This window comes from Eschrichtius robustus, chromosome 10 (assembly GCF_028021215.1).
Source record: "Eschrichtius robustus isolate mEscRob2 chromosome 10, mEscRob2.pri, whole genome shotgun sequence".
Lineage (NCBI taxonomy): Eukaryota > Metazoa > Chordata > Mammalia > Artiodactyla > Eschrichtiidae > Eschrichtius > Eschrichtius robustus.
Genome location: NC_090833.1, coordinates 56,879,731 through 56,907,664, shown reverse-complemented (window position 1 = coordinate 56,907,664; position 27,934 = coordinate 56,879,731). Strand labels below are relative to the sequence as shown.

Below are 27,934 nucleotides of genomic sequence, written 5' to 3'. Positions count from 1 at the left end.
TACCATGTTTTCCTCTTTCTTGATTTAAGCCTTGAGTGGGGGTAGAAGTGATTAAAATGCTCTTTCATATAAATAAACCAATCCTCTTCTTCTCAGTTTTATTCCATATGCCTACGTCCAAAGTACCTGGTAAATCCAAGGTCTGAACTTTCCAAAGGTTCTTCGATGTCAATTTACTTGCTTGTTGTTGGCTTATCCTTAGGTTTCAGCTTTTTCTGGCCTAAGTTAGGCATCATTTACCCATTAGCTTCTTACCTTCCAAAATTTTGTTGCTTTCTCTTCTGTGTCTTACTTCTATCACATTTTTTTGTCCTCGGGGGTTTATGCATTTATTCTTTTACTGTCTTCTAGGAGGGTGTAAGAAGGAGTGGAGACAAACATGCAACTTAATCTGCCATGTTTAACCTGAAATCTTTATTCACCTTTAGTTTCATTTCTTACTACTCACCATATATCTCCTACACTCCAGCCATACTAATCTACCCTCAGGTAACCCCGTATTTTGTACCTCCTTAACCTTGGTATCCTGTGGTTCTCCTTCAGGAATACAGAAGTATCTTCTCTACCTTATAATCTCAGAACTTTAGGTACTCTAAATGCTAGTTGTGCATATTTCTATCACAGAACTTACACTATAAAATAGCAAGTTTTCATTGAGAAGCAGATACCACATTCAAACTTTAGTGTGTTTGGGATATACCAGGCCTACAGATGTTTGGAAACATGCAACTAATTAAATAGAAAAATCTTTTGTATAACTAAAGCTCTTAATAAAATGTAATAAACTGTGACCACTGTGTTTTAGGGTAGTTAAGTGGCAACAAAGAATTCTATACAGAGATAGTAAGAAAAAGGCGTTTTAAAGATAACGTTTTTGGATTTCTTAAAACGAAGAAACTTGTAGTTAGCTCCACTGTTACTTATACAAGTACGCAAGAGAAAGTCTTTTTAAGTATAGGCAGCCTCCAACACAGCATTCCCTGCCTCCCATGAAGTCTAATGTATGGCTGAAGATAACCACTGCAAAGTCTACAAACTGGTCCAAGCGCTGACTTCTTCCAGCATTTGCACTGGCGAAAACTGCAGGAGACTGTATGAAACATTTTGGGAAGTGTTGGAAGCTTGAAAAACTTCTAAAACAGGGCTCAAGATATCCCCAAAGACCTGAAGCAGAGAGGAAGGAACATACCGAAGCTGACTACACTGTGCCAAGAGCCAACATACAGCTATGGAAGGATAAGACTAGGGTCCTTTTTTTCTCTTATTCTACATGACCTTCTGTTCTTAGAACCTGAAGTCAAGGTATTACCCCACTACAGGTATAAGATTATTCTAGTTAGCTACTCTGCATCTTTGAGAATTTAGAAACACTTTGGTGTTATAAAGTCTATATTCTCAGATAAGCCTTAAATATCCTTAAGCTTATTTTCCCAGTAACATTTTCATTGCTCCAAATACTCTTTAGATGTCTTTTAGAGATATCCTTCAGAGTACATGCTTTTGATTATCCTGAACTATGTGACATTTTAGCAAAAACCAATTGTGTTTTCAATTAACAAATCATTGAGTAAAACCTGGGGAATTAAATTTCAGGGAAATTGATTAAGCACAATTTTTAAAACAGGTTTGTTATAAAATAGTAAAAGTGCATTTCCTTAGGTGACTTGTAAGCTAACTAATCATTTTAGAAGACTCAAACTGTATTAAGCAAAGTACTATCACTGAAACCTTCCTTCAAAACATGGCTTCCTGGTGTTAAAATGCTTAAATAAGGACAACATTTACCTGGAGGCATGTTCTACTTTAGCAAATCTTTAATGTCATACTACATGCAAAAAGAAAGCATTTCTTAATCTAATAGATAACATTACTCAGTTTCACACCTTAAATGTAAAGCTTACTCACAGACAAAAATAACTTACTTAAAACTGCTTACAGTAGGACTTTACATATTACATGGAAATAAATCTCACTTGTACAACATGTTAACAATGGTGTATAACTGTTTTAATAGTGGAAACAATGTAATCAGGTTAAAAGATACCTATGCCAAAGATAAATTATTTAAGAGTACTTACCAAAATAACCTGGCTTTATTAATAAATGAAAAGCAGAAAATTTCACTATTATTACTGGATACTTTTCAAGGTTATTGGGGGAAAAAACAGAACATGGTCAAGTAGGTATTTACAGATGAGGAAATTAAAGCTGAACAAGTTCAAAGAAAACAAAGCAAAAAACTCAACCAAAGACCTAGAATTCAAAGCAAATTCTGATTCTAATGACTAAAACTATAAAGCCTATAAGAGAACCAATGCTCTGTATACTTAATAGGCTCCTGGCTGCCTTTCTGAAAAGCAGATTCCTGGGCTCTACTCCAGGCCCACCCAATGCAGGGAGTGGGGGTGGGATTTGGTATCCCTCAGGAATCTGCATTATAAATACCGTACCTGGGTGAATCCGCAGTGTTGCTGACCATCGTTTTGAGAAACACTAATGTAAAGGAATGATGTATAAATTTGAAAAGGTGAAATCAACTGATATCTGTAGTCATTTTAACTGATACCTGTAATCATTTTTCTAAGCACCAAGTGATCTTTTAACACAAGAGAAGAGCAACAATAAAGTCAAAGATCTAACTTCTTCTGCCCTCCTTTTGATTATCATCCATTCAGAACACTGCAAGTCATAGAAAGAGGAAATATTCTAAGTCTTTGGCAAACATGTCAGTAACAACCAAAAAACAATGGGGGAGACTGGTCACTGCACCAGGGTTCTGAAACTAAACCTCTCATTTATAGCTCCCTACTCAAGATCAACATGACACTCTGATCTGATTTTTAAAAATCTTATTCCTTTTCTCCCATGAAAACCCAGACATCATTAAAACATTTTTGGGATTCCTTTAGAAATAGATCACATCAATACATTCAAGAAAATCAGTTTTGTTACTTTATAGAACAGCAACTTTTATCTAAAAATACCACTTGATTTTTTTCGAAATTGGTTCAGTGACTTCTATTTGCAGTAGCCATAATTAAGAATACTCAAAAGCATGCACCACAGGCTTAGAATAGCTCAAAAAATCTTAAAAGAATGCTGGCAGCAATGACAACATTATCCTAAGACGTTCGCCAGAAGAGCTTTTAATTGTAGCCTAGCGTAAGTTACCCTCCAAGTTCTAAGTGATGCTATGACATTTCCATTTGATCTCAATCCCATGGTAGAACATTGACACGCTGTTAAAAGCAGCAGTTTAACCTCTTTGGTTTAAAAATCCTTTGAATACTAGCGAGCTATGCATTTTCCTTACAGAAAAAGACACACAGGTGTTTATTGATTTAAGGTTTCTGTTCTGTGACATAACTGGAGAGAATGACAGAAATTTTTTTAATTATGCAAACATAACTGCTTTATAATATTTTATATATACTTATTTATACATTAAGGTATTTTATAAGCATGCTTCTCTCAAAATGAGAGGTAGTATGGTACAGTGGTTCTAAGTACGTGCTCTTCTGAATCTCAGTCTACCACTTATCACCTATTCAATACTAGGTATATTAACTTCTCTAAATCTCAGTTATTCCCTCTTTACACTTAGAAAAGTATCCACTTCATTGATTGTTTAATGAGGATTACATGAGATAATCCAGGAAAAGTACTTGTATAGTGCCTGGCACATAGTGTTGTTTTAACAAGAGAATTATTGAACCATGCTTTAAAAAGGGTACTTCAGAATAATCTACTAAAAAGTCAAAACAAAAAGAGTTTTTGTTTCTGAGGTAAACTGATTTCTATTTGAAATGTGAACACTATGGAGCATGAAAGATTATATAAGTAGTTTTCATGTCACTATGAAAACTCTCTCTCATGTTTAAAGATTTCAACTTTGCCTAGCCATAGACAATTCACTAAGATATGACACATAAATAAAATAACTTTCATAAGCATTTTCCCTCTTTATATATATATATACTTCCTTGTTCAAACTACTATGTGCTTTCTAGCTTACATTTCTCTTTATAGAAATCAGCTCCAATTTATAAATCAAGGTCTCTAAATTAGAACACTGAATTTAATAAAGCAATTTAAAAAACCAAGTCACTGACAAGACTAGTATTCACCTTTTTAACTGACCTGTAAATGTACCTGTTGAATCCTTAGAAGAAGGTATATGGGGAGATTCTGAGATCTAGTTTAACCCTAAGCCCAATTCAGAAAGCTTGTCTTAGAACTATTGACTGATGCATTTAAGAGTCTAATTCAACAGGAAAGCCAGAACTAGATCTCAGAACAAATATTCAACTACTACAGAGTATTCTCCCCCACTCAAGAATTTACCAATACTTAACAGTTGATGGAGCAGACAGAAGAAATAAAGAATACTTTTTAAACAGTGGTTCTGGAGCTAATTCTGCAAATACTGCTCCCATGTTAACCTTTCCTTTTGTATGGTCTGGGTTGGGGTTTGAGTTCTTAAGAGGAAGTGCAAGTTTGGGGAATTCAGAGAAATTATCATCAAGTCAAAAGAAACATTATGTGAATGATGATATACTAAAATTGCCACAAAACTCAAAACAGACTATTTCAGTTGGTTAAAAAGGAAAAAAAAGAATGTACCAATACAACATAAAAGATAAATTCTCCACAAACACATGATGGTCACTGCTTTCTATGTTAGCCAAGGTACAGATAAAGACTGCATTAGTGGAAAATGGTCCCTCATTTACATGATACAGATCATTTAGCTGGAATGAAATATAATTTCTTTTAGAAAAAGACTTAACTAATCCTTTATGTATATGGAAACAAATGGAAAAATCAACAAGCCATAAGCCACCTATACAGGTACTAAAATAAAGATGAATACTCAGATTCCTCAGGTATTGTATATCATCTCCAGCCTTTAATATATTTACTATGTTTAAATTGTCATATCAACCCCTTTCCCCCATATTGGTTCTTAGTAGCAACTGATAAGGCTGTACAAAAGGCAATCAGTGAGTGGTTCTTAAACTTGAGTATACACATTAACCACCCAGAGGACTTATTAAAACACAGACTGCAGGGCCACCTCCAGAGAGCGATTCATTACATCCGAAGTAAGTACAAGAACTTAGATTTCTAACAAGTAATGTTGATGTTCCTGGACAGGACTATACTTTGAGAACCACTAGTCTAAGGCAGTGGTTCTCAACCATGGCTACACATTAGAATCACAGAGGAACTTTTGAGACAGCAATCCCCTGAGGTCCCAAAGATCAATCATACAAGAAGTTCTGGGGGTGGGTCCTAGGCACTGATATTTTTAAAGCTCCTTAGACAACTAATGTGTAGCTAGGGTTGAGAACTGCTAATTAAGAGGAATCTAAACCAAATCCACTAAGAACAGATGTTTCTTAATACAAAAGCAGGGTAAGGATTTAAGCCTTTATCTGTAGATAAAGCAGCCAAATGATGAGTAAAGATTAAATTCAGTAGTGTGGCCTCAGTTGCTTACATACCCAGGGTTTAACTCAAAGTTGTATAAGTGCTGTCTGCTTTAAAACCCAGGCCAAGTCTAAAGCAAGTCTTTAGGTCATACAAAATCGTTGACCTTTGAAGTTATGTAGGCTATTACCAATTACATGTACCCTGTTTAAGGCAGAGTGGCAATAATGCATATTGGTTAACCCTTAAGCTCTGGAGTCAGACAATTTAACAGATGTTACCTCTGGCAAGTTATGTAAGTAAGCCTTGGTCTCTTCATATGGGAGTTAATGTAACTAACATTATAGTTATTCTAAAGATTACATGAGCATTCATGTAAGAAGTTAGCTCAGAGTCTGGCATATAAGAGTTAATGTGATTAAATAGCTGTAAGCTATGCTATAGACATATTAACCTACCAGAAACACGAAGGTAATGATTGCCCCTTTCCCAGTCTACTTCCCTATCAGTCAAGATCATGGCTCATCATCACAATTAGCTTCAGGATCTCTACTCTCAGAAGACTGCAGTCACAGATTTGTGAATTTAGATGTTCAGGACCCTTAACATTTTTAAACCTTAAATAACTACAGAGAGTAACTAACTAATGGGAATAAAGACAACTTTTAGAAAGCTATGGAAATATACAGTACAAGCTTACTATGAAATAAGGGAAAATTTGATGTTCTTTTTCTTTAATTCACCATTTAACCACTCCATGGGTTTATAATTGCCTATATTACCTTGACATTTGCTCACTTCTGAATCCCCTTCCCTTTTGTTTTCTGCCCAAAATACCACTAAAAACAAAAGTTTCAAGCAGGCGTAGTCATTCTCCAATAAACACACTTTAGGGGTGTGGTCATTTTGTGATGTACAAATACTGAATCACTATGCTGTACACCTGTAGCTAACATAATGTTGTAGGTTAATTGTACCTCCTATACTATAGGATGGCTCTAATCAAAAAAAGTTTTGGTGAGGATGTGGAGAAATTGGAACCCTCATACACAACTCATGGGAATGTAAAATGGTGCAGCCACTTTGGAAACAAGTCTGGCAGTTCTTCCCAAGGTTAAACATAACTGCCATACAACCCAGCAATCTCGCTGCCACATACATGCCAAAAAACTAAAACAAATGCCTACACAAAAAAATAGTACATGAAGGTTCCTAGCAGCAAAAAGTAGAAAACACCAGTGTCCATAAACTGATAAATGGATAAATAAACAGTGGTAATATGGAGCATTATTTGACAATAAAGGAATATGGTACTGATATAAGCTCCAACATGGATGAACCTTGAAACATTATGCTAAGTGAAAAAAGCCAGTCACAAAAGACCACATGTTATAGGATTCCACTTATATGCAATGTCCAGAATAGGCAAATCCAGAGTCAGAAGATTCCCGATTGCCTATGGCTGAGAGGGGTTGGGGGAAGGGCTGGTGGGGGTAGGGAAACAGGGAGTGACTGCTAATGGGTACGGGGTTTGTGGAAGACCAAAATGTTCTAAATTAGATTGTGGTGACTGTTGCACAGTCCTGTTAATATACTAAAAAAACACTGAATTTTACACTTGAAATGGGAGAATTGAATGCTATGTGAATTATACCTTAATAAAGCTGCTTTTAAGAAGTTAAAACTTTACAGAAGATTTAAGAATCCGTTGGAATCTAAATCTCTAAAGTCTAGATTTAATATTTGTACTACTAGCCCTTTCTCCCAAAGTACTTACTGGATTGGTTTAATTCTAAAAACACAAAGCCCTTGCTAAGGCAAGGGTGATGACAGATGAATAGTATAGAATAGCCATCATGAAAAAACAAAACAGAACAAACCCACATATATGTTCTTTGTAGCAGGCACTTTGATGTTAACTCCACAATTCTGCTTTATATTATTTGCAGTAGGAAGCTCTCAATTCAGTCTATGTTCATCAAGGAATCTATAGAAAAGGGACCCCTGAAAACAGTAAAACTCTTAAACCTTAAAACATTTCAAACAAATCTCTTAACATAACCTGCTTTTTATGCACTTAGAATATTTGTATCTATAATTTTGAGAGGAAAAATGGAGTAAGATTAGCAAACAAATGATTTCACTGAGATTCTAGAACAGTATCAACTACTAGATTTGGCTTTTGGGAGTGTTGTTTTGTGGAACACATCTATCTACCTAATAAGTAACATCATAGATCTGTAATACGTATCACTCCTCACAGATTAAAAATTGTTTTTAACTCTGCTCTGACTGGAGTGGGGATTGAAGATGCAGAGTAGTATACCTACTTATATTGTTCTGAGACAGCAATGCTTTTAATGAAATTCATTTCAAAGACTGAGAATTCATTTGGTCTGGTTAATATACTACGACCTGTAGGTCACTATAAAAGTAACTTTTGAACAGTGCCATTTTAAACTGACAAACACTGCATATCCCAGAAGAATTCCTCGGACAGGTTCCTTGGCCCCATGTACAATACCTCTCTGCACTGGCTAAATGACAGGCTGTTCAAAACGCACTGCTGCACTCAGAGTTTGGAGACAATTAAGCAGATTACTTTCAACTTAATCTATGAGAAAAATGAAGTTAATTCATTGAGAGAAACGTCAGTACTAAATTAGAATCATAAATGGAATGGGATGGCAGCCTATATGTACTTAAAGTCTATTAACTACAAAAAAACTGTCTCACAAATACTGTTTTGGAAGTAAAAATTAGAGTGATTGGATTAATGACCTCTAACTTTATTTCCCTTTGCAATGTAACATTTCTAGTAATTCCCCCTGTCTAAGGTTGAAGATAGCCAACACTTGTTTTTGTCTCCTTCTCAGTGCAGACCATTCTCTATCTTTAGAGATTTGACTGGTAGGAAGTTTATGTTATCCTGAAACGTACCTTCTATGTTGTACAGAACTTTCACCCAGAGCTTTTAAAATATGAAAACTATCTTGATCCCTGTCTTTTCAATGTAAATACTTAGTTCTTTTAGCTATTCTTCATGTTGATTTTACATTTTGACTTCTACTCTAAAGATGCACCAGGTCCTGTTGGTATTATTCTTAAAGCACGAAGATGGAAAACAATATTGCAAGTAGAGAATAACCAGCCCAGAAAAACGGTAGCACCACCAGTCTTGTTCTAGATATCTTACTTCTAATAAAACATCCTACAGCGTAACTATTTGATAGCTACATTCTATTGACTAAGTTAAGTTGGAGCTTACTACTCAATAAGAATCTATTACTACTGCTAAGCCACATACTCCACAATCTGTCTTCAATGCATCCTCCGTCCAAGAACATAAGAACTTGTTTAATAAGTTATTGAAATTAACACGAACTTGACTATAGCTTTTAACTTTTCTGATAACCGTGACGAATGAAACTTTAACAGGACTCTTTATCACATCCATATGGGATCATGATTTTTTCTAGATGCTTATACCAGCTTTTTGTTATCTGAGACTTTTATCCAGAAACTCATCTATTTTATTTATTTCATACTTTACTCTGTATAGTCCTTTTCTCTTTTTGAAGATATGAATGACATTTACTAAGCTTCTGATATCTTATGTCTCAAAGAAAGTTCAGCTACCATATCTTTAAGTTGCCAGCACTGAAACAATTCCATCATGTAAAATTATTTTGGACAGATAATTTTAGTCTTCTCATGCATGTTGGGTTTAGACTAATATTCATTCTAATCAACACAAACTTCTTCATTAAAAAATAACCAGGGCTTCCCTGGTGGCACAGTGGTTGAGAATCTGCCTGCCAATGCAGGGGACAAGGGTTCGAGCCCTGGTCTCGGAAGATCCCACATGCCGTGGAGCAACTAGGCCCGTGAGCCACAACTACTGAGCCTGCGCGTCTGGAGCCTGTGCTCTGCAACAAGAGAGGCTGCGATAGCGAGAGGCCCGCGCACCGTGATGAAGAGTGGCCCCTACTTGCCGCAACTAGAGAAAGCCCTCGCACAGAAACGAAGACCCAGCACAGCCAAAATAAATAAATTAATTTAAAAAAAAATGATTTACTTAAAAAAAAAAAAACCAAATAAACGCTAAGATATTGTGATTTATGTTCTAACATTGTACCAAACTCAGGTCTATCCCTTGGAAAGTCTTATTCCAAAACCAACCAAGAGCCCCTAAAACTGTAAAAAATTTAATAAGCCTTAGTTCACTTAGTGTTTAAAGCTTCTTACCCTATTTCTACACTGTGCCATTCTATACAATTTTTTTTTTTTTTGGCCAAATAATAACCTTTATTGGCCAGAATCAGGTCCCAGGTAGCAGGTTTCTGAGTTATTTCTTCTTTTCTCCAAGAAATAGAATAAAAACTTGAAGCAAATCAAGAACTCTACTTGTTAACAGCCGATATACAGATAGCTTAAATCCTCCACTCTTGCTTCTTTGCCATGGTATTCATAAACCCAGACACTGGTTACTATTAACACATCAACTCCAATCCCTTTCTATCCCAGGCTCGATTTACCAATATTGCCAGTTCTGGCCAATCCCAGATCTTAATACTCATTTTAGTTGTTGGTTCTATTATCATCTACTATGGTAAAAAACAGTATGATTGCACATTTGAAATAAGCCATGTTGGCAAGTTAACTACAACCATAAGAAGTATCAGAAAAGATGAAAGGGATCTACTTTTGACCCCTTTCCAGGTATCCTGGAAATCTGAGTTGACACCAGTCTTTTATACCATTTTTGTTAAGAAAAATCAAAACCATTTTAGGATCTTGAACTCACACCTGATAAAGACTTGGTTTCATACTTTCTATACATATTAAAATGTCACTTGAATGAAGACAAAGATCACTTAGTGTTGAATAAACACTAAATCTTTCCCCATAGTAACTTTTATACTAGGATTTTGAAAATAGGTAAGGAAAATAATTCAGTGTTAAAGTCTAAGCCGTCAAAGCAAGTTCTTAATACTGTTATCACATGAACATTTAAAAACATTTTGTTGTATAAAATGGATGACTAATAAGAACGTGCTGTATAAAAAAATAAATAAAATAAAATTCAAAAAAAAATTTTTTGTTGGGAGAGAGGGATTGGGAAGTGATTGCCGGGCATATAGTTTTTTGGGGGAAAATAAAAATGTTCTAAGAGTAGTGTGTGATAATGCACAATGCTATGAATATATTAAAGACAGTGAATTGTACCCTTTAAATGTATAAATTTTATGTGAATTATCCCAATATTAGCTTTTAGAAAATATTTCAACCTCATTCTAAAGGCTATTACAGGGACTTCCCTGACCGTCTGATGGTTGAGACTCCGCACTTCCACTGCAGGGGGCATGGGTTCGATCCCTGGTTGGGGAACTAGGATCCCACATGCCCCACGGCATGGCCAAAATAAATAAATAAATGAATGAATGTTATTACATTACACACTATTATATACTTTCTAGAATATTATTAAAATACATAGCAAAAACCCTAATAGAGGACCAGACAAAGAGAAACCCTTACATGTTGAATTAAGCCAGGTATTAGGATACCCAAAACAACAAACCACTTAGGAGCCAGATGCTAAATGTTGAGGAGCTCTTATTATATTACAACCACTAAACAAACAAAAATAAAAACAAATGGTACTAGACTGAACATGACCCCTAGATGATTTCTTCTGAAAGACTATTATTTGAAAACAATCTTGAGATGAAAGATTTTGCTTCTACAAACAAAAACATGAATGAAGTCCTCAATAGCATGAGCACTTACTCATCATACTCGATACGATAAATAACGTCTTCATCAGCAGCAACAGAGTCTGAATTAGACGTAGAGGGTACATGGTCCAATTTATTTGTGTTCTCTTTGGAATTATGATTTATATTTCCATTAGTCCTTTTATAAGAACTGCCATTCTTCAGTGGCGTTTTGCCACGTGAGTGTCCATCAGAAGCTCTAGTAACACTATGTATACGTGCTTCAAACCAAGCACCAAGGGCAACATCTCTGGCATCCACCAATTCATTTACCTAAAAAAAAGTTTAAAATTAGTTAATGAAGCGTAATTTCATCTACTGCTTCAAAAACATTAATATAACTCAAGTTATTCTGAGGGTTATCATAGTTAATATTTGCAGATATTCATGTTTAAAGTAATTTCAAAGACTAGAACGAAACTATTCTTTTTGGATTATACTGTCAAATCTGTTATTTCCTGATATGAAAATTAACTTTCCTCCCAATATTCTTCAATGAAATAGGTATTTTCTTTAACTATTCCTTACCCATATCTATATTAGACCTTTAAAATATAATTCTTGTGTACCCAAGAGTCATTCTGGCATGTCATTCATTAAGAATGTCACTAACAAAAAGCCAGAACTTTGAAGTATTATGACTGTGATATTAATTTGTTCCATTAATTTCTTCAGAATCCTACAGATAATTTACAGTCAGTCCAACCAGAAAACACAGTATTAAACAGAAAGTAAAACTCGAAAACGAGGGACTTACCTTACGCACATGTACAAAGGAAAGAATCTAGTGAACCTACCTATACAAAATGGAGATAAGTTCCACCAACAGCAAGTCACTAGCAAATGCATTATTTTAGTACCTCGAAGAACAAAGAAAATATAAAGAGAACAGAGCTATAAAGATGCAAAATGTATGTAGTCAACTCTAGTGGATGATCCAGAACTAAACCATACAATCTAACAAAAGGAAAACAGGGTATTAGAAGACAGGTATACCAGAGAAATTTAGAGTTACCTAAGGAATCGCGTTTAAAAAAAAAAAAAAAATCCTGTCCTAAAAAAGCTGAGGGAATTGGTCTAAAGGTCAAAGCCCTTTCAGGAGCAACAACCAAGAGACATCCCTTCAACTTTTTAAAAAGTCTTTAAAAAGAAAAAAAAAAAAGACATTACTAATACAAGATCATTACCTAATCAAGCTAGCTCTTCCTGAGGGTCTAAGACCACTTAAGTTATCCAAGAGAATTCTGACAGATGGTATCACATGGGGTAGGGATGCGGGTGAGTATGTACTAAAGTTAATACCCACATACCAGGTATTATGCAAGGCTCCTTTAGTTAGGCTTGTCTAACTAACCTTAATAATTAATAAATCATATTTTACAGGGTAAGGAAACAAAGGCTCTGACAAGTTAACTTGCTCCAAATGAAAGTTAATAAAATGTAAAACTAGGATTTGAAGACACCTTGACCTTAAAGCTTATGTTTTTGCTACTATTCATTACTATACATTTTGTAAGGCTATAGCTACCATAGTGATTCCTCTGATGGATCTCAGCAAAGTTGACCGAAAACATTCTGGAAAGAACTGACCATTCTCGATGCCATTAGGACATTTGTGATTCATGGGAAGAGGTCAAAATATCAACATTAATAGGATTTAGAATACATTGATTCCAACCCTCATGGATGACTTTGAGGGGTTCAGGACTTCAATGTGATGGAAATAGCAAGAGAACTAGAATTAGAAGTGGATCCTGAAGATGTTGGTGAATTGCTATAATTTCATGGTAAAACTTGAATGGATAAGGAGTTGCTTCTTATGGATGAGCAAAGAAAGTAGTTTCTTGAGATGGAAGCTACTCCTGCTGAAGATGCTGCAAAGATTGTTGAAACAGCAAAGGATTTAGAATACTATATAAACTTAGTTGATAAAGCAGTGGCGGGGTTTGAGAGGACTCAACTCCAATTTTGAAAGACGTTCTACTGTGAGTAAAATGCTATGCAACAGCCTTGTATGCTACAGAAAACTTGTTTGTGAAAGGAAGAGTCAATCTATGTGACAAAGTTGTTTGTGAAAGGAAGAGTCAATCTATGTGACAAAGTTGACAAAGTTGCTGTCTGATTTAAGAAACTGCCACAGCCACCACCACCCTGATCAGCCAGTGGCCATCAACACGGACGCAAGACCCTCCACCAGCAAAAAAAGAAGATCACGACTTGCTGAAGGCTTAGATGGTTATTTTTAAATAAAGCATTTTAAAAGTAAGGTATGTACATTTTTAAAAGAAATTATGCTGTTGTACACTTAATAGGCTATAGTATAGCGTAAATGTAATTTTTGTATGCACTGGAAAACAAAAAACTTGTTTGACTTCTTTACTGCGATATTCTTTTTTGCGGTCGTCTGGAGCCAAACCCGTATTATCTCCAAGATATGCCCGTAGCCACATTTAGAGAAGAGTCTTTCATGTCCAAGTATTTGATAAAAACTCAAACAAACAAAAAAACCCCAAGTATGGGAGGCAAGGAAAAATCATTAAAAAATAAAACAGTACCAAGAGCAAATACTAGAGAAATTACCATAGCTAGCTGTAGCACTTTGTATGTTCTGTGGAAAACTGAGGTTTATCTGCAGAGCTTGTGTGTTTAAGCCCTTGCTTATCACTTACTAGATGTAACCTTGAACAAGTTACTTAACCTGTCCCAGCCTCAGCTTCTTTTATAAAGTAACATACTTTGCAGTAATATTGAGATTAGGTGACAAATCTGTATGATGTGCCAACCTAGCAAGCATATAGTAGGAACAAATGAAATAACTCTCCTTCCACTAAGTATCAACATATGTCCTATGTTAAAACTTATTAAAACTCATAGTATGGTCTTATTACCATACCATGCTTATTTAGTAAATACATTAGCCATTTAACGTTATATACGTTACCTCCTTTAAAAATTACAATGCAACGTCATTCTTATTTTCCAATTAGGTTCAGAAGTGAAATACACTTGCCCTCAGAAGATACACAGCTAGAAATGGGAGCTAAGTTGATAAAGGTTTCTCTAACTCTGAACATGATTCTCTCATTATACCGTGTTTCTTCAGAGTTACAAATCAAAACACAATATGGTTCCATTTATATAAAGTTCAGAAAGAGGAAAATTAGGGATGCATACATAGGTTAAAGGTTATTAGAGGTTAAGTGTAATAAAAGGTTAAAGTGGGCTTCCATGGTGGCGCAGTGGTTGAGAATCTGCCTGCCAATGCAGGGGAAACGGGTTCGAGCCCTGGTCTGGGAAGATCCCACATGCCGCGGAGCAACTAGGCCCGTGAGCCACAACTACTGAGCCTGCACGTCTGGAGCCTGTGCTCTGCAACAAGAGAGGCCGCGACAGTGAGAGGCCCACGCACCGCGATGAAGAGAGGCCCCCGCTCGCGGCAACTAGAGAAAGCCCTCGCACAGAAACGAAGACCCAACACAGGCAAAAATAAATAAATAAATTTATTTTTAAAAATAAATAAATAAATAAAAGGTTAAAGCTAATAAAAAGTAAAGAAATGACTACCATAGAAGTTTGCGTAGTAGTTACAACTAGGGAGGAGGGAGTTTAATAAAGAGGGGCACATGAGAAGCTCCTGGCGTACTGCTGTTCTATTTCTTAATTTGAGTGGTATTTATGGACACTGACTTCATAATATCTTGTTAAGTTCTACTCTTATTTGTTGTCTATTACATTTCATGATCAACAAGGTTAAATAAAGCAGCACTGCACTATAGACAAAAGACAGGAAATATAAGAAATCCATGATTTTTACTTAGTAATTACTGATAATTTTCCTCTTTATTTGCTACAATAAGCATAGACATGTAAAAAGTTTTAACAGTGCCACACACTTAGCTAAACCCTAAAAGCTTACTATCATCATGCTAAACAGTTATTATTTAAGCCAGAATGAGTCATTTCAACAGTAAGATCTGATGTGAGTCATACAAAGCTTCCACATCTAAAAACCAGAATTAAAACCAATTTAGGCATCAGAGGTCCACCTGGTTTCAGAAAATAAATTGCTTCCTAGAGTGTGGTTCAATGTGTTGTACAATGGGAATGGATGGACCCAGCCTCTGCACAATCTTCCACAGACTTTCTAAACATGATAGTGATATCTGGTTTTTTACAACATGTGAGAAGCTATCTGAAATTGACCAAATATCACTCAAAGTTATCAAATAGGGCAAAACAAGACTGATATTGGATAACAACTTCAGATTAAAATTCCATCTTAAAGTTTAAATGTTTACCTATGTCTGTTTTGAGTACACTACTTTGAAAATCCACGTTTTGTGCCTGCTTATCATGAGGTCCAAAAATATTCTTAGGCAAAAGGAAGGGAAAGCCTCCAAATCTGTTTGCTCATCCATAAAGAAAAATCTTTATAAAGCAAAAATTACATAGGCAAGAATTCATGAAGAGGAAAAAAAAAACCTCCCAATTTTTAAATGATTCAGACACAATTTAATGAAAGTTTGATATACCCACTATTCAGAGACTCGCTCTAAGGAAAAGACAAAATTCAAAGCAAACTCAAAATAAGTCAAAAGTAGAAGCCTCTGAGCATTTTCAGGCTAGCCCAAAAGAATATCTAATATAATTATGAAGGCAGAGGGCAATATCATCTGTTTACCCCTCATTTCTAGTACCTAGTACAAATATACACGAAATATCTAAATATTCAATGAATGGATTATCCAGAAATAAGCCCTTCTATATGAAAAAGTCACTAGTCAAAATTTCAAGTATCTATGACAATTACCGAGGTTCATCCAAAAAAGCAAGTAAGTTTGTGTTAGCCTCTTCAACTAAAGAGGAAGGTTAAGTGCAGCTTTGACTAAACATATTACTTTACAAATAACAGTAGCCTTTTGAGAGTTTACATGCCAGGTTCCAAGTGTATTTCTAAATGAGGAAAGGGAGACAATGTACTTACTTGCCAAATTTGTCAAACTCAGAAAGTGGCTGAATTGAAATTTGAAACCAAGTCTGACAACAAAGCTCAAGTCCTTAACATCTATGCTATATATTAATATGAAATATAAGAGATGTTTAAAAATCAAAACAAAACCAAGTACTAGAAATAGGTGACAGCCAAAGTGCTAACACTGCAAATAAAAAGCAAAGATCTGCTAAGAGAAGTAGTTTCTCATGATGTTTGTCTGAATTAGTTTGGGGGAGGGGACACAACTGGGTATTGAGAAGTGTGCTAAACAGAGAATTTAAATCGACCTTAACTACTTAACCTTGATTAATCTCAGATCTGCAGATTCATAAGCTGGTCCTCCTATGAAAACAAATTCATACCTACATGGCCCAAAACAAATCAAGTCAAAAGTAGCAGCTTCTAAACTGTTGCCCTTAAAAGTTAAAATGTAATAATGTAAGCTTAATATGGACACAGATGGTTACATATTTATAGATACATGGATATACAGGAGTTATTATACATACTACATGTATTTCCTTGCTCTGTCAGCTGAGGGCCCTAAAAACAAGAACACCCCAGTAGCAAGGAGCACCTAGAGCCCAGATCTTAGTTTCCAATACCATTCTCCAATTACAGGAACCAAGGCTCCTTGGAGAAATGGTTGACTGCAGGACTGGGGCAGGAAACTTACAAGATGAGCCCGAAAGAAAAGCGCTAGGGCTAGTGCCAGTGCCAGAAAGAAAGCGCTTTAACGAAAATCAAAGAAACCCAGAATAATGGGGGTATATGGAAGGGACACAGGAGAAAAAATATCCATACTGATGTCAATAAATGACTGAAGAAATGGAGACAAGTCTCCTGCATAAAAGAATTCCCAATAATTTTTGTAGATAATCTGACTATATGCAGTTTGGGCTGCATAGAATGACTTCATCTCAAAAAAATACAGTATGTAAAGGGGGGTGGGGGAAAATAAACTGACAGTGAAGAAATGTGACACACACTACACCTTGGCCGGGTGATTATGGTTCACATCAACAGTAGTAAGTTACTATTGATGTAAAACCTAAATTATAATCACCAAATAGAATGTCGACAGTACAGTGCCCTAGATATGTGATGAAAATAGCACTTCGCCTCTGTGCTCTTCCTCCCAAAATATGTAAATCCAGTCTAATGATGAGGAAAACAAATGAATCCTAACATGGCATTTTACAAAATACCTGACCAATACTCCTCAAAACTGTCAAGATCATCAAATACAAAGTCTGAGAAACTGCCACAGCCAAGTGGAGCTTAAGGAGATGTGACAACTATCTTAGTATAATACTAATGTAAATGTAATATGGTGTCCTAGATGGGATTCTGGAACATAAAAGACATTAGGTACAAGCTAAGGAGATATGGTTCATTAATTATAACAAACCTGCCACACACTAATGTAAGATGTCAACAGGGCAAACCAGGTGTGGGATATATGGAAACTCTGTAGTATCTTCCCAATTATGCTGTAAATCTGAAACTGTTCTAAACTAACAAGTTTATTTTTTAAATAATATGAAAAAATATCAAGTAGAAAGTTTTGGTAACTGAAAGAGTGATGAAATCAATGAGTGACGTAGACAACAATTTGGCAAGTGGGCTTTCAATATTAACAATTCAATCTGAACTGTGAGCACTACATAAGGCACTAATTTATGTAAGTTTTGTGCATATCATGTAAGTTTATTCCCAGACTTTTGTTTTGTTACTATACTTTTTTCTTTCACTAAATGATCATAGTAAGGAAAGCTACTGGTAAACAGCCACTCTGCTGATGGCTCATAATGCTCTAAGGTATTTTCTCAGCTTTCCAGGTATTTCTAAGTAAAGACTGCCTTCTCCAGTATTTACAACACTTTGTTTTCTGCTTATCTGTATTATCTAGCACTTCTAGAAAGATGTTAAACAATAGCATTAACGGGCTTCTTTGTCAGGCTCCTGTCTTTAATGGGAATGTTTGTGGCTTTTCCCCACCATTAAGCATGATGCTGGGTGTGGTTTAAAATATTCATCTATTCCATCTGTTCCTCTTACCAAGGATTTTTTAAAAAAATCAGAAATGAATTCAAATTTTTATTTAGATGCAGAAAACAGATTAGATCATTTGTTTTCTTTGGTTTATTAATATGAAATATTAAAATATTTCTTAACAATGAACTATCCCACTTCCTGACAAACCACAATTAGTCAAGGTATGTTCTTCTTATATACAGTTATAATTTTATTTGCAAAACATAACTTAGGTTTTACATCAATATGTAGTGATACTAGTGTGCTTTTTATCATGTTTTAAGTATCAGTATTACACTAAATTTATAGAACAAATGAAAGCTTTCCTTTTTTCACATTTGTGGGTCAATTTAGATATCTTTGTGGGTTTAAAGCAATTCATCAGTGTAGCCAGGCCAGGTACTTTGATACAACTCTTTGCCAGTTTTGATTCTTTCCATTTTTATGGATCTGTTTGCATTTTTCCATAGATCTCTATTTGCATTTTCTTAATTCATTTTGTCTACCAATCTTTAATTTTTAGCCTTGAAAAAGCTCTGAAAAATTAAGTTTGGGTCCCAGTTTATCCCAACCAGTAAGAATTAAGAAAAAATATATGGATAGAAAAAGATGGAGCAAAACTGTCAATTATTCCTACAAAATTTACTAGAATTTGAAGAAGTTGCTGGATAACAAAGGTCAATAAATAAATCAATTGCATTTCTACATACCAAACAAATCGCAATTTTAAAAGGCAACCATTTGTAACAGCATCAAAAACAAAGCTGCTAGAAATAAGTCAAAGATATGTAAACAGAAAAGTAATTGAGAAAGATGTCAAAGATCTAAATTAATGGAGACATCTATCATTCGTGAATGAAGGACTCAACATTGTAAAGATGTCAATTCCCCAAGCTGATCTACAGATAAAATATGCATCGAAATTCCACCAGCACTTTTATTTCTAGGTAAAAATTCCTGAAGAAATTCTTCAACATGTATACCAGGATACACATAGTTGGTTCAAAACAGCACAGTTTATAACAGCTAGAACTGGAAACAGCCCAAATACCTATTAATCATGGATTAGATAAATGTATTGTGGCATGTTAATAAAACGCAATAACATAATAGTGAAAAATAAAATATCTATGTGCAAAAAAGAAAAAGTTCAAATACAGGCAAAACAAAACATTGTTTAGAGATACATACATAAGTAGTTAACACTGAAGAAAAATAAAACGACCATACAAGTGAGAACAAGTAGTTTACCTCTTAGGGACAGGGAGATGTGTTCTGGTAGGGGCACACAGGAGGCTTTAAAAAGGAACTACTTAACCTTGGTGGAATTACACAGGTGTTTGCTTTATTATTCTCTGCACTGTACATATACATTTTATACATTTGTCTATATATCTTTCACTAGTATTTCAAGATTACTTTTAAAAGTTAAAACATTAACAGCCCAATCTTTACTCTCAAACAGCAATCAATGTTTTCTTGTTCACAACACCCTGAAGAGAACATATCTATATTCTCACAATTAATCAGAAGTCTGAGGAAGACAACATACCTTGTATAGTCCAATGCCAGGATCAATAAGAAAATCATGAGTTGATGTAGACGGCTGACCGGAAGGTCCCACCCTTGGGGTTTTCTTTACTTTAGGTGGACTCTTAGAACAGGGTTTGGCCTGTACATCAGTCTGTTTAGATGTGCTAGGAAGGTCAGGGTCTGGACGAACTAGCAGCTGAATTATATCATTCAGTCCAACATCATAATCAAATAAAGTATATCCATTTTCTAACTAGAAAAAAAGGATAGAAAAAGATTAAAATGCTTCTCTCAAGACTCAATCTTTCTACATCCTTAGTTACTCAAATGTCCTAGCTAAATTATTAAAATAAAATACAGAGCACTGCAATTTAGTGATTGTGAAGCCATTCCTATGGCCTCTGATGACAGCACCTTCTCAGGACCTCAATAAATTCTTAAGAACCATTCTATATCAACCATAGGGAAATCTGATAGCCACTGAAACCAAAAATGTATCACTGCTGCTGTGACCTCATCACCTAGGCAGAAAAACTCTAAACTTCAACAAGTTTTGTGTATTTTAATGAATCTACAAGAAAGGTGAATTTTGAAAGTGAACTGTTTTATGACCTTGTGTTCATAAAGACGTTTAACCATTTTATCTTTCTGAAGAGTAATTTTAAAAAATCAAGCGGAAAAAAAATTCAAGCAGGAATAATTACAATTCTTGCTTATGCTACTCCAACTTGCTCAAAGTTCTCTGTAAAGGTGATCAAGTTGTATTATGAAAAGTATTCCAGGATGACTAGTGAATAAATTATCTTGCAACTTACCCATATTTTGGCAAGGTCTCTATAAAGGACTGAATGGCGTCCACCAGCCCCACCCCCAACCCCTCCCAAATACGGTGAAGTCCTAATCCCAAGTAACTCAGAATGCGACCTTATTTATTTGGAAATAGGATCTTTACAGATGTAATCAAGTTAAAACTAGATGATAAGGGTGGGCCCTAATCCATTGTGATTGGTGTCCTTATGAAAAGTTTAAATTTGGACAGACACATGGGGAGAAAATAGCCACGTGACTGGAGTGACACATTTACAAGCCAAGAACACCAAGGATTGTTAGCAAACATCAAGAAGCTAAAGGAAGCAAGGAAGGATTCTTCCTTACAGCCAGAGATAGCATGGCCCTGCTGACAACCTGAGTTCTGGCTTACAGCTTCCAGAACTGCTGGACAATAAATTTGTTGTCTTAACCCACCTAGGGTTTGGTACTTTGTTACGGAAGCCCTAGGAAACTAAGTCTCCATTTTGTTTCTTTATGAAAGTCAGTTGGCCATTTCTCTAAACTCCTTTAAGTTCAGAACTACCATTTCCCCAAAAACATTACCAATTTAATCCCTAGTCATTCTTCCCTCTTTGTATGTTAATACCTGTCACCATTCACAGCTCTAACACAATAAAGCCATATGTGAGAAGTCAACCAAAGAGAAAAGAATGAGAATCTGTCCTTGAATGACAAACTTACTAATGTACTAGGTAAGGTAACTTTAATTCAAGTGGTCCAAGAGTACACTTCGCACAATCCTGCACACTACAAGTGTTCACACCGTTAAACAGAATAAGGGATTGAGAAATTCAAATTTTCCAGTGGGGGAATTAAATGAGACATTATCTCACAGATTAGTTAACATGCTTATTTCAAATAAGTCTAAGGAGTCTTCCAAGTCAGTAAGTAGATAAGCCCTTATAGGGACAGGATGTTAACATGGCTTATCTGATTAAAAAAACAAGAACTCCTGGGAAAACCTCAAGGAGCAAAAAACTACACATTCACACCTTCATTTTGACTTTCTCCAACAGCATCCCCTTCCCTCCCCCCCACCCCCAAGTAAGAACACACCAATTCTGTTAACAACTGAAAAAGCACAACTTTGATTAAACATACAGCTGTTGCACATTATGACAACTACAAAAAAATGTCATGTTCAAAGTAGGGAAAAAACTAACAGCACAGAACATGCACATTAAGTGGTAGGGCATGCCCCAAAATGAAGATAGCTGTTAAGGTGATGAAATAATTGGAAATCCAAAGTATTTCCATAAACACTTTTCCACTGAAATTTGAGGTGTCAGTGAGAGGGACCTTGGGGGCATTCTTATAACCAACCCCTCTGACTAGTTTCTAGGAAGTGATCAGAGTAAATATAAGCTGCTTAAAGTGAGACTTGGTTTGAAAGGAAAAGTAGTATCTTAAGTCATAGTGAAGCACTAAGCATATGAAGACATGAAGCCCTGTAATAGAAATTAGGCCCACAATAACAAGTAACCACTTTTCCTCAATTACTCACGCTCGCTAGGATAGCGACTTTTACCCAGATTATATAGGGCTTCCTAATTCATAGGTACCCTCCCAGTTTTCCTGAAACAGTGATTACTATTCACCGCACAGAAAGTTCCACAGAGTTAGGCTATTGTGAAGAGTTGCGAAGACTGTTGGAATGTTATTTTAAAAGTACTGGAAATTCCCTGGCGGTCCAGTGGTCCTTGCGCTTTCACTGCCGAGGGCGCAAGTTTGATCCCTGGTCAGGGAACCAAGATCTTGCAAGCTGCACAGCTAAAAAAATAAGAATAAGTACTAAAGTTCTCCCAAATTTAATGAAAGTATAGATTGAAAATTACCTGCACTTAAAGTATGCTGAGTGGGGGAGAAAAGGACTGGGTAATTTGGAAATTACAAACACCTATGAGTTTCATGCATTTAACTATAGTCCATCAATGTCTCACAGCAGAAAATGTTTGATAACTGCCATCCTAGAAGATGAGGTTGCAGAATTTACAATATTAGAGAGGCAGGACTAGTCCTAGAATTTTTTCCTTGAATTGGGTTGAAGGAAGAAATTCCAGGTAACAGTAAGAACGGCAACAGTGATGCAAGGGAAAACTAGGAAGCAAACACGAATTGGCAGTGGCTGAGAAGGCAGAGAAGTCATTCCCAAGGGGCTAATGATAAGGGATGCAGGTGGAGGGCATTACACTTTCACAGCATATACACTATAACACACACACACACACACACACACACACACACACTCTCTCTCCTTTAAGTAGGCAAACACTTTTACTTTGTACTCCATGTGAAAACTGAGTCCAGGGACAAAAGGCAACTACTCAGTTTTTCTTCAGTTCTGGTTCATGCCCCACATCTACAATCTATTCTAAGAGTCCCTACAGTGGTACAGGGAAGGAAAGAGAAGAAGGTAGAGAATCCTTTCGAAGTAGGAAAAACTCTGGATTCTCAAAAAGATTTAGAGATCCACCAATATAACTCTTCCTTAAAAAAAACCCCCAACCCCCAGGGTGCAAACTCAACTTCCCAGAGAAGAATATCCAAATGAGGTTACCCTACTTTAACTGGAACTTACAGCCCTGAATTGCTGCTCTCCATTCTGACTCTCTAAAGTAGAGAGAATCACATAATTACAGAGCTTCTCAAGCTTCATTTGCATACAGACCACCTGGGGACCTTGTTAAAATACAGATTCTACTTCAGTAGGTCTGGTGTGAGGTTCCCAGGTGAAGCTAATGCTGTTGGTCCTGCTGATCCAGGGACCATACTTTGAACAGTAAGAAACTAGTATGAGGCTGACTATCCTTCAGCATTCATTTTCAAACTCTGGTGCTCATCAGAGTCTCCCATGGGGTCTTGTTAAATTCAACCACTTGCAATTCTGGGGTGAGCTGAGCATCTATAATAAATATCCACAGGTGATTCTGATGTTTTCCAAGGATTAAAAGCGGCAGACCTAACATACAAAGGTGGGGGGAGGGGGGAGACCATTTACATCATGGACACTGTAAATTTGATTTTATTTATGACATTTTTCACTATGTGGCAGTAAGGCATCTTGAGGAAGGGGTGGCCTTTTTCTAATAAGCACAAAGGCATTTTACAGGATAAGGGCAGCCCTGTGACACCAATCCAACAGTAGGACACACTATCCTGTCCAAGGACTGTAGACACCAAAGAGGAAAGGAGAATAGAGATAATAATCACTGCCATGGCTACCTGTCAGCTCATAAGGAACAAACACAGCTTCAGCGATGTCTTCCTTCTGTCTCCAACTAAGTACAGCACCCAAGGTCCATTCCTAATTCCTACTGGTTTATCCCTATAGTGAAATCAAAGTAGGGAGTTATCAACTGTCCTGGGCTAGGAGGTACATAATGTTGTTATCCTCAAGTTTTTCCCTGAACCTGGAATAGCCTCCTGGTTTCCTGAAAATGTACCCTGTTGCCTTGAATTTATCCCAATCCCTACCTTTTCCTAAAGACAGCCAGGTGCACATTTTCTTTTTATCGTATTTGATAATTAGACTGTAAGGGGTGTCGCCCAGGAATACATTTTCATGCTTCATTTCTATCTCTGGTGAAGTCACCAAAGTATCCCAGGAATTCATGTACTATTGATCCTAGCTAGAAAATAAAATTCAATAAACTTGATTACATGCTTTTCACTTTTGACCAAAAGATAAAAAGGTGTCAGCCACTGGAGGCATCGCAATATAAAGCTACATAGTGTTTAATACACATACATTTATTTCTAAAGCAAAGTTTACAACTAAATTGAACAGCTATTTTTACAAGTCTAACACTAGAAGATCAATATAAAACTGGCTACTAACACATATCAAAGACGCTATCGTTTACTTGAAAACAAAAAAACCCCTGGCTCTTTCTCAGAGTGTAATCTTGTTACTCTGAAATTTCTAGGCAGTTTTCAAAGGGTAAGCCTAGGAAGGGGAGAAAAATATTCCTTTCAAACCCTTTGGCTGTAGGAAAACGGCTACTTCTACCAAATCAAAGAGAGTTACACTTATTTCAAACCACAGGATTGGAGCCAAACTATGATCTACCAACTGGAGGATGCCAACTTCTTTAGTGGATTAACGTTTTTTAAAAAAGAAAAAGGCAATAAAATAGGATGGGTCTGGGTCTCTAGGTACAGGCCATGTGAGTAGGAAAAATCTTCTTCAATGGGCCAGACCAAGGCTAAACTGTTCAACTACCAGCGACGCCCACAGACACCCTCACCGCCAAAAAACACTTTCAGCCTTCAAGTATGTACCGCTGGCTATGCTCCAATTGCTGTGTTAAAAGCCTGAGTGAGGGGTCTATTAGAAGGTGAAAAATAAGAGCAAAACGAATCTTTTACACTGCTTTTCACTCTGCGAACAACCCCCTTGGCAAACACTTGGCAGTTTAAACCTGTCCCGGGTTACATCAACAGCTTCTTCAGCCCAGGTCTCTAATCTGCCCCACGACAGATTTGATTATAGGAAAAGAGGTGAGGGAAGCGAGGGCCAGAAGTTCTGTAAACCCTTCGAATCTTCAGTATATACAAATCCCTTCCACAGTGAGGAGACAGACTTCGGGTCTTATGCCCCAGAAGGAGCAATGTATGTTTCCCCTCCTATTTGGGAGCCCGGAGCCCGGCAGAGATACGGAAGCGATACGAACCGTGAGCCGGGTCAGCGCGGCCGGGAGCGGGGGCCTCCGACCCTCCCCACCCGCGCTTCGGCATGGCCGCCGGAGCCCGCTGCCCTCCCCGCCCTCCAGGGGCCCCGGACCCCACCAAGCGCGGGAAGCGAGGGAACCCAGGCGCTCTGGCGGGCTGTGCCTGCGGCTGGTGACCCGCTTGGTAAGGGCGATGAGGTCTCGGCGCTCGGGGCGCCCCCGCCGAGCGCACCTGCAACGGGGTCGACCAGGACCCCGCTGCGCCCTGTAGGCGGGCCCAGGGCCTCACTCTGAGCCTCGCGGGTTGCCCACCCGAAGTGGAGCTAGGTGCGCTCTGCGCGCGCGGTGCACCAAGCCCTCCGGCCCGCCCAGCCCACGCATCCCCGTGGCGCCCCGCTGCCCTTGCTGGGCTTCCAGAGGGGTGCGGTGGGCGCGCCTCACCTGTTTGCCCCGGTAGAAGAGGCGCTGGCACTCGGGCCGCACGTCGAACAGCGCCCACACCCGTTCGCGCAGCTCCTCAATTGTGGCTTTCCGAGACACGTCCTCAATGGTGCGCGTCTGGGAGCCGTCGATGGTGCGAACCTGGATCCACATCTCGGCGCCGGGAGAAGGGGCCGGCTTCGCTTTGTCTCCCCCTGCGCTCCGGGCGCCGCGCCCCGCCCGGCCCGCGCCGCTTCTCCGGCTGCTCTGGTTCTCCGCGGCCGGCGGGCGAGCGCGCGCACAAGCGAGGAAGACCGACCAGACGCCGGGCCCGACAGGCGGCGGCGAATGCTAGACCGCGAGCCCACCTAAGAGAGCTGAGGAGGGAAGGAAACCGGAACCAGTCGGAAGCGCGGCTGCTTTCACAGCCCCCGCCTCACAAATAGGAAACAGCCTTGTCTGCACCGCGCGGAGTGTTTACTTATAGAGCTCTAGCTCCCACATGGAGGTCACGGCGCCAACCCGGGTCTCGCGAGATCTACCCCGGGCTCCGCCTTAAAGAGGAAGCGACCAGGGAAGTGGCTATAGACCTGAGGGAACTAAAATGGGCGGGTGCTGGGAGGGCGGGGCGGAGGGGCGGGGCCGCCGAGAGCCGTTACTTGCGCCTCAGCGTGCACCTGGGCCCTGGACACGCCCTCTAGTCTTCGGGTGTCTGGCGGTTAGAAAGCCGCCCACATGGGTTGCACCCTTGGTCTCGGTTTCGCGACCCAGAGCGCGAGCGACTCCTCAGGCTTAGCCGATTCGGTTCTGTGGTCTCAAAAACACACCAAAGATGAGAAACTCTGACGTGCACTTGTATGATCATGAAAAGCGGTGTGCGTGCGCGCGGGCGCGGCCTAGATTTGTGAGAAAGCGTGTAAGGAAATGAACTCGCTTCACCGCGCTTAGCCAGACACCGCCAGCCACGCGGCCTGGTGGGGCCGGCCACCCAGGAAAGGCCTTGGGGATCCTTCTGCTTCGCGAACTCGTTTCCCGCCCGCCCGAATGCTGCCTTCGCGCGGAAACCAGCTTCCTGGGGTTTCCCGCCGCTGGGCCGAGGTGGCGGCCCTAGGCCTGCAGGCTGCGGGGCCGGCTGGGATCGCGCTCTACGGGCCCGCTGAGCTCGCAACCGGACCTCGGGCCACGGAGGCGTTGGTGCCGTCGCCCGGAGGGCCTCTCGCGGTTTCCGTTTGTGGACCTTCCGGGTTAGTGAGCATTTGGCCTAAGGGATTGCGGGGTCATGGAAAATGCTTTTAAAAGATGCAAAATTACACACCCCCGAAGAAGGAATTCCAGAGAGCCTACCAGGAATAAATTCTCCGAAACAGGCCCAAAGCAGGGTTACCTAACACACCGAACAGTGGGCTTATTTCAAATAAGAAGGGAGAGAGCATATGAAGGTAGAAAAAATTATATATATAAGATTTTGACTTATTATTGGCCAAAATCCATAACGTGACTATTCAAGCTGGTGGAAATTATTACCTTAAAGTTAGAGCAGCATTTTTGTAATAACCACTTAAGATAACTGCAAGTACGGAGAAGTCCAGTAGTATGATAAAAAAAGATGGCCCAACATGGGAGGGACAGAAAAAAATGGAATACAGATACACACTTCGGTCTCTGCTCTTGTTGAAAATTTTACATTCACTGTATCCTCTAAATATAATTCATCTTGTCTGCTCCTGATTTAAGTAAAGCAAATACTGAGTATTCATTACATGTGTAAATATTAAACATGCTTATAAGCTGCCCCAATAAGAGATAGCTATTTGCTATTATAGGATATGCTATGCCATTGCGGAGGCATGTTAAGATTTTTTTTTTTAATTCTCCGCTCACAAAGAATTTACAATCCAATTCAGATAAGATTTAGAAAAAATGAAAATATTGAAGAATAATTTAGTACTAAATAGTCTGTTGTTGGTTAAAACAACAATTAGAGATGAGTGAAGGGGGACTAGAATGATCTGTGAGCTTAAAGATAGGGGTACAACTTGACCTGAGTTAAATGGTATATTGTAATGAAGGCAACATTTAAGTGTTCAGTTCGCGGATTGAGATAGACCTGAATTGTAAACCCAGTTTTGCTGTTTTCTTAAAATGTGATCTTGGACGAATTATTTACTTCAATTTCCTCAATGTAAAATGGTGCTTATAACATCTAATGAGTGTAGAGAGTTTAGCATAGTGCCTAT

At 38.2% G+C, this 27,934-nt stretch overlaps 1 protein-coding gene across 1 annotated transcript in view; it reads right to left on the bottom strand.

Moving 5' to 3' along the window:
- The window catches only part of UHRF2 (ubiquitin like with PHD and ring finger domains 2), a 75,289-nt gene extending 49,085 nt beyond the window's left edge, over positions 1 to 26,204 (bottom strand). Inside the window, exons 1-3 of the mRNA XM_068551842.1 lie at positions 25,719 to 26,204; positions 19,796 to 20,029; positions 11,227 to 11,486 (exon numbers count right to left, since the gene is read on the bottom strand). Coding sequence (XP_068407943.1) covers positions 11,227 to 11,486; positions 19,796 to 20,029; positions 25,719 to 25,871 — 647 coding nt within the window. The 5' untranslated portion in view covers positions 25,872 to 26,204. The remainder of the gene's footprint in view (positions 1 to 11,226; positions 11,487 to 19,795; positions 20,030 to 25,718) is intronic.
- Positions 26,205 to 27,934: the final 1,730 nt, after the last annotated feature.